Genomic DNA, 8,661 nt, shown 5'->3' with positions numbered 1-8,661 from the left:
AAACTCTGTACATCTAAGATTATAATTCATAATGGAGGTGAAAAATAACAGGATTTTCCAAAAATTATTAACTTAATCCAAAATTTGATTGTTATCAAAAATCAATTTTTGCGGGGAGATATCTGAATTATTTGTCTCGGCATCCACTTTTGCAAAAAGGAGATTAGAATATGAATAATATATGAATAATAGGATCTTTTTCCTCTCAAATCTGAAGTTTTATAAAAAAATTTTTTGTAATTATTAAAATTTTATAGAATAATGATTATCTAGTGGACTTTAATTTCAATACCATGTTTTAAACATTAAAATCCCTAATAAAAAAAACAATATTATCAAAATTAATGATAAATTGGTCTCAGATACTAATAATAAATTTCTCATGTTTACAATTTGTAAATACAATTTTGTAAATACAATTTGGAATAAATGTAAAAGAATTATTAATAATACCCAAATATTTCCTTTTATAGCATGAATAAACTCTGCCGTTTGATTAAAGTCCAAAAAGGATTTACTATCAAACAATTCACGAAAAATGTCGTCTACAAAATTTCATATAAAGACTGTGATCTTATGTAGATCAAATGATCGGCAGTTAAGAACACGAGTATCAGAATACATAATTATATTGGGAGGAAAATCTCTATCCCTTCGATAATAACTAACCAGATAATAACAGAGGATTGCGAACATGAATTTGATTAGACAGGAGTTAAGATTTTGAAGCTAATACAAAACCACTATTAGGAATTTGCTACTAATCAGAAATTTGTCTCAAATTATTTAGTTATTATGCGCAATATTACACTTAACCTCTTTTTACGTCGTAACTCATGCTTCATGGTTGTCCCACCCTCGCAGAAATACAAGATTATGTAATAATATAATATGTATTTTTTTTTTGTTCTGTAGATGACTCGAAAGCTAATACGAACACGTACGAATACATGTTATACTCATGTTATACTTCTGAATCTAAGATGAGCGAAAATATTTTTAAATAACAATTTTGCATACCGCGCTAACTTCCATATCCCATCTTGTACGTTTCTTAAATTTGTTAAAACTTGAAAGTTCTATATAATTTTGTATCTTATTTAGTGGCTGAATTAAATAACTGTAATTAGATATATAATTTATGAATTTAACAATGTACAAATTTTACATCGAACTTTTGAAGATGCGTACGTCTCAGTGACTACTGTAACATTCTCAAGATTCGAAAAATTGGATTCCATTATCTTCGGAAATTCCATTACTTCGCCCAATACAATTAAACGTTGATTGTCTCGGATGTAATGTCGGGCGGACGCAAAGTACACGTACACATTGCGTAAGTAAAGCCCTAACTCGGAGTCCAGATCCGTCGTTACACGACAACATCACGTCCCGAAACAAAACTCCTCCATTAGCAAAGCAAATACCTCGCTATTCTTTCTGTCCATAGACGAAAGCGAATAGCGAGCAGCGATGGTTAAGATTGAAGAACCTTGCCCTGGAGAGCTCCGGTCAATACAAATGCGAAGTTTCCACTGAGGCGCCGTCTTTTGCCACTACTTATCAAACAGCCAATCTAACGGTGATTTGTAAGTATGCATTTCTTTCATAACCTTTTGTGGACCGCGTGTCTGAAATCACATCTCCTTTCATTTTATAAATTACTTTATTCGAATCTAAGGTGAAAAATACAAAATTCAAAATGTTGAATTCAATATGACGGCTATAATTAAAAAAAAAGTTTGATTAACATGAAACTCGGTTTTAAGAAGTTTTTAATTAAAAAATAACATTAAATTTCCAGTTTCGTTTTATTTGAATCTAAGCATTTAGTACTAATTTCAAACTGACTTTCAAACTCTGATTATGAATTCTGACGTTGGATTCTCCTTCATAAAGATTACTATTCTTTTGAAATTCGATATTTTTAGATTACTTAAACTCAGAAACACCAAAAATCTAAAACCGAGTTTTACTAATCAAATTATTTTTTTTAATTTGTATTTTAATTAGTATTTTAGAATCCTAAGACTAAAATAGAATTCAACCTTGAAAATCTTTAAAAGATCTTTCATAACATTAAATCCTCCTTCCTGAATTATTATTCTTTTAAAATTCAATATTTTCATTTGTTATTATTTGATATCGCTCAGGATGACTCGAATTGAGCCAAAACGTTTTTTAGTTTTTAGTCATGTAAGATTTATAATTAAAATATATGTTTATAAGCTAATCGCACCAATTACTGTGTATTAAGACTCTTAATTACTCGTTTTATATAATTTATTATTTGTTTAATATCTCAAGAGCTCAACGTTAATTATTCGCTTTTTCAATATTTTCAAGCTACACATTCAAACTCAGAAATATCAAAAACCTTCTAAAATCGATAATAAAATTATTCTTTTGAAATTTAAATTTTATAATTCTGAGACCAAAATCGAATTTAGCAATCCTGAAAATTTTTAGAAAGCGAGATCTTCCATAAGTTACTTTATTAGAAAATTCTGATCCTCAATGGATTAATTGCATCAATATATACTGTGTATACAAAAAAATTTATGTTTTTTCAATATAAGAAATATTCCAATCGCTATCAACTAAAAGTAATGTAACATCAACGTTATAATTTCGCTCTCAAAATAGAAATGTAAACACATGATTGAAGTTACATAATCGTTGTATTGTTGAGTGCAAAATTAACATAGCTGTTACATCACTTTTAATTGGTGTAGACTAGGGCGGAATTAATTTAGATGAAAAAGAATTTTGATGGATTTTGTGATTTGGAAACACGTGGCTCGGCGCTAAGTATGGAGACACTGCCGTGCTTTCTTTACATGAATCGGCGAGTTGTAAATGTCATACTTGAGGCAGTTTTATTAGTGTTCCTGTAATAAGAGTTAGGACAAACTTGATAAAAATACGGTCGACCTATTAATTTCCAACTTTTCAGCAACTATTAAAATCTGTAGATTAATGTCCACTATAAATTGCACTATATAATGTCATCATCAATCGATATTTATCATAAAATACATTAAAACTTTTGCACTCGCAATAAATCAATTTCTGTCAGACTTTATTCAACTAAATGCACATAATTAATAAATATAAATTAATGTAATTTTAGTTTCTTTCTACATTTACATTATTTACTCCTCAGGCCATATGAAATTTTGCATCTTTTACCAGCCTAGATCTTTGAACTTCAATGTAGATTTTTATATTATTTCAAATTATATAAATATAATATTTGAAAAAATCTTGCATACTTGTGAACATTTTAATAAGTTTTTATTATCATAGCAATCGGATATTTTATTTTTACAGGTTTAAATTACAAAATTTACAATCATTATATCGACTATGCCTTTAAAATGTAACTTGGCCGGTGGAGGATTAAATATATCCATTATAAAAAATTACGTGAATCTTGTAAATTAATTAAAAATAGCTTACGAAGTTACTTTTAATGGATTTAATCCTGTTCTATCTAATCCTTTTACTATAAATCGGTAATCACGCGGTAATATTCTCCAGTTATAAATATAAAATCCTATACCTGGCATCTCATTAATTTACTATTTGCCAATAGAGATTCCCGCTGCCTGTTTGAGTTACTGCCAACAATATATGCCATTATGGAATATTTATGTATACCTGCCCGCGATAAACTATTTCGCCCGCATGTGTGGTGTGCTGTTTTATTGTAAAATAGTTGTCCACCGGTTTTGCGCCGCCGACCGTTCCACACATCCTCGCGCCATTAATTCGTGTCTTGAATGCTCTCCCATCCAAATATACTTTTTAATTATATACGCATTCGGCCATTTCATTGCTCTATGCATATAATGATATTAAACAACAAGGTTCCATTACAATATTTTTCGATATTTTGTAATATCTATCAATGCTGTATTATCACAATATTCGCTAAAAACGTGGGATTTATTTTGTTCAATAAAAACTTGCTCACAGTGTTTATTATACAATTCTTTTGTTTGCGACAAAAAAATATAGTCTGCGGATTACGTTAAATATTATTTATATATTTTCGAAGCAATTCGCAACATAATACGTATCCCTGTTATTATTTAATACGCAATGATTTATAGAAGATTAAAAAAAAATAAGGAGATTATTTCGTTTTTGTTATATATTATTTATTACATTTATAAATAATTAAAATAAAAATTCGATGCAATTTATTCAAAAAATATACCACTAATGCATGCATCTTTCATACGATTTTAATAATTTTGACATTAATAGGCAATTAAGTGATAAAAGCCGTGCATGGCCAGCCGGATATTTTACGATAACGCACTTACACTGATTTCATTCGTGTTTCCACTGCTCCCAGCCGCCATTAAATCTGTATGTTTCAATTAACCATTTAATTATGTGCATTATAATTCATACGCGAATCACGTAAAATACGCGGCCGCCTGCGTGCTTATCAAGTTTTCCTCTCGCTAAAACGGCATCGGGTGACACTAATTTGCCCGATTCAGCAACTCAAATAAAATTCACCAAATAAATCGGCACGATGCTCGATTTTATCGAGGTCACGGAAGGGAAACGGCATTATCGCCGGTGGCCGTTATCGCACTGCCGAGAATCGATCAACGCCGAAATTTATCTTCGCCAAACCTCCGCCACCTCCGTTCGCGGTTCGCGAGATCGATTAAATGGTCGCGCCATACGAACGCGTCTCTTTTTCTTTTTCCACAACAGTGAAAGCCGGTTTCAGCACGACAGGTGCCGATGAATAGGCTCCCTCGAAAAAATAACGCGTCCGCAATTCTAGCTATCGCTCGCGGCTTTCGATTCTTGACCGGGCCACGTAAATCACCCGCGAGTGACGAGACATGTCCAGGATAAAGCACTGTATACCTATCGAGCAGACGAAACTGCCATATCATAGATTGGACGGTGAGGTTGTAAATCTGCAAAACAGTGAATGTCCGGGGACGACTTCGGAAATAACTTTGTTCTTCATTTAAACATTGAGTTTCGATATCTCGATGCCGCTTTTGCATTAATTTTAATCTTTAATTTTTATCTTTTATAGAGATATTCTTTTATACTATAATAGCAATAAGAATTATATTACACGAAAAGAATCGTTTTATTGAAGCATCTGAAAAAGCTAAGTACAGATCTGAAAATAATTTTATTGGTCTATCAAAATAATTGTTTTCGAAATAAAGAAATAATAAAATTAACGACAAATGTCTCGACTAACTGTCCCAAAATTTACATTGATCCAATTCGCCCTGTGATGAATTTATTCAGTCTACCTTAAGACATTCAAGCAGACGATAAGCAATACTGTAAGAGATTTTGACATTTTAACAGTTGAACATCCTACATAATTATTTTGATACACAGAAAAAATGATTTTGCTGAAGTACTTAAAAATTTAGCTAGAGCTGAAAATAATTTTGTTGGACCATCACAATAATTACGTAGGAAACTCGAGCATGATAAATAATACTAGAAAAAATTTCGACATTCTAACAATCAATTTAAACACTCTACATAATTACTTTGATGGTCCAACAAAATTAATTTTAGGTCTGTATTCAGCTAAATTTTCAGATACTTTAGCAAAGTTTTTTCGATTCAAAAATTCAATTAAGTTATCTACAACTCAAATTAATAAAAATAATAATAATAATATAATAGATAACGTGCAAAAAATATTTGTTTTGATTGAAGAAGATTTTGATTTTAAAAAAGCCTTATTTGTAGAAAAAAACATTAATTAACAATTTATTAATAATAAATATATTCTGCAACGTATTATTTATTTAGAACGTGGATTCTGATCGTAAATTATATCATAAAAAACACAATCTAGAAAATAACTGAATAATTTTATTCAGATTCCATTCTGAATAATTCTGAACAGTTCTATAATACGTACCTAGAACGTACTTATTTTTAATAAATTGCTAATTAATGTTTATTTTTTAAATAAGACATTTTTTGTTAAAAAACCTTCTCTGTGTGAATATTTTTTGTATTCGCTGTATACCGTACATTATGCATTTTTTCCCTCAAGTTGAGTTGTAAGCAACTCATTAAATTTCTGCATGGAAAGAATAATTTTGCTGAAGTATCTAAAAATTTAGATTATCTATAAGACCATGTCTTAATATAAACAAAATAGCTTATTCGCAAAAATAACCGTGTGTTTGTGAAACTTAAAAATTAAATTTCTCGACTGTATAAATATTTTTTGTATGTTCAAATATTACAATTTTTTATTTTTGCTTATTTTATTAAGATAATATATTTTAATTATTAATTTTTAGATAAAATATTTTTGAAAAAAATACAATCTTTTATTCTTTGTTAATAAATTGCCAATTATATAATATTTACTTTCTAAAAATAAGATTTTTTTTTTTTAAGGATAGAATATCTCTCCTGTGTGAAAATTTGTTGCACTCAACATAGTTACATGAATTATTATTTGTAGTTTTAGAAAAGGGAAATACTCATATGTCATTTGATCTATTTGATAGACGTATAGTGTTTAAACTGAGAGAACGAGACGGAAAAGAATGAGAGAGGAAAAAGAGGAAACGGAAACTAGCTAGAGAGAGGAAAAAGAGGATATAACTGCGAAGAGAACGGGCTGTCCTGTCGATTAGGCGAAATTTGTTTCTGTCCGTGGCGAAGGTGCCACAGGAACTGTTTGTCCCCTTCTTTCCCGGCCGAAAAAAATTTACATCGTTTATCATGATGTATCATCAAAAAAAAAACCATATTCGTATCTGTCCCGTCGAATATTTTCGCGAGTGCGAGCCTATCTCCGTTTTCGATTCGCTCGAGTCCGAATTTGCTGGCGCAAATATCGAGGTGTTACGATCGGTGCCGATTCAATGCAGATTTTGCATATCCCATGAATGCATTTGATTGTTTTCTCACGAGCATCAACGTTGTTTCACGTCATACTCGAAGTGAAATTGATCGAGCCGTCTATCGGCGACGTCTGAATGGAATGAAATAAAATCTTTTTTATGTAAGGCTCGTTTTTGTTTAAGTACGTGATGTGTATCGAGCTGTGTCATTTTTTTTTTTTTTTTTTTTTGAAACAACTACATCGCGTTACGATGGAAATGGTTACACACGAACATGGCCTGTAACGAGAAAAGAGTTTTCGTAAACACGATGGCGGTCCGTCAACACGATCGATACGGGCGGAAAATTACGGAATCGCGACGTTTGCATAAAGTAATTGAAACGGCGCGAGTCTGCCGACTGCTTCCGAAATACAATGAAAAAATTCGAGGGAACGCCTTCGGAACGTTTTTCGCGTACCATTCCGCGTCGGATTAGTTTTGCGACGAATGAAAGACACGTAATTTGTAAATGGTCTTTTGTGTCGGCGCGATGCTTAAAAAAAGCAACGTACGCAGCGAAAATAGTATTCGGAGATGAATTTCGCGAATATTGCACGCGAAGTCTTGCGGGGGAAAATACAGAGAATTAGGGCGCCAATTGTTTCTTCGCGCAGGAAAATTATTTTTTTATTTTTTTATTTTATTATTTATTAATTCTGAAAAATGCGAAGTGCATCGTCACACGACCATCAATGGGTATTTCATGCTATTGTTAATACCGAGTACTTGGCAGAATTATTAAAGAGGAAGTCAAGTGCATGCTTTATCTCACCGACAATTTGTGAATAAGAATTTAATATCGCGTATGCGAAAGCGTTTGCCTTGGTAAATTTTTACTAAGGCAAACGAGCATAATTTATGCAGTTGCGAAAAAGCGCGACTCTCGTATAGCTCGCTTTATACCCTTTGGGGCCGCTGATATTTCTCATAATGAAGAGTACATATAACCGTACGTGCGTATTTGAACAACATATGAAAAGGGAGCATCCAGAAAAAATGTATGAAATGGTTGCAAAATATATCCTCGTGAACACGAACAGCTTAATGAAGCGTCTTTCTGTCTAGTTTACTAGCTATTCTCCACATTTCTATATAAAAAGTCATCTGAATGGAAACACATTATGAGCAAATGCTTTTTTCAGTGCATTGTTAAATATGAACAACAAGCAGCTACTTTGCATTTTGTTGCTACAACAGTTATTAATTAATTATATGAACGGATTTTTTTAGACATAACACATATCAACCTGGAAATAATTACCTAATTTTTTTATAAATCATTTAAAATGTATCTTTCAATTGAAATCACTATTATTACACTATAAAAAATAAAATGTTAATTTTAACTTAAAAGCATTTAATGAACTTTCTGAGACATACAAAAATGTTAAAGTTAACACAAAATGTTAATTTTAACATTTTTGCATGTCTCAGAAAATTAACTATACATCTTTAAATTAAAATTAACATTTTATTTTTTACAGTGACAACGTATTATTGATTGTTTTCCGATTTATATTATAAATGTGGATATATACTGTTAAAAAAAATAGGGAGTTATTTAAAAGCAGCTAAAAAGAAACAAATTCAAAGTTATATATTTTTGCGAAAAACGACCGCAGAGCGATGTTTAAAAAGCATTTTAAAGAGAAAATGTTATATTTTGCGACAAAATTGAAGAAATTTATAGAAAACATTTTATTTTCCCCGTACTCGCCATCAAAGTTGAAATTTCTTTTTC

At 30.9% G+C, this 8,661-nt stretch overlaps 1 protein-coding gene across 1 annotated transcript in view; it reads left to right on the top strand.

Annotated features, from left to right (window-relative positions):
- LOC108687827 overlaps nt 1-8,661 on the top strand; it is a 123,240-nt gene that overhangs the window by 22,423 nt on the left and 92,156 nt on the right. Inside the window, exon 3 of the mRNA XM_018193813.1 lies at nt 1,451-1,589. Within this exon, the coding sequence (XP_018049302.1) occupies nt 1,451-1,589 (139 nt within the window). The remainder of the gene's footprint in view (nt 1-1,450; nt 1,590-8,661) is intronic.

The sequence above is a fragment of the Atta colombica genome, unplaced genomic scaffold (genome assembly GCF_001594045.1).
Source record: "Atta colombica isolate Treedump-2 unplaced genomic scaffold, Acol1.0 scaffold219, whole genome shotgun sequence".
In the NCBI taxonomy this organism is placed as follows: Eukaryota; Metazoa; Arthropoda; class Insecta; order Hymenoptera; family Formicidae; genus Atta; species Atta colombica.
Note: the sequence above shows the minus strand (reverse complement) of the source record. Positions and strands in the feature narration are given on the sequence as shown.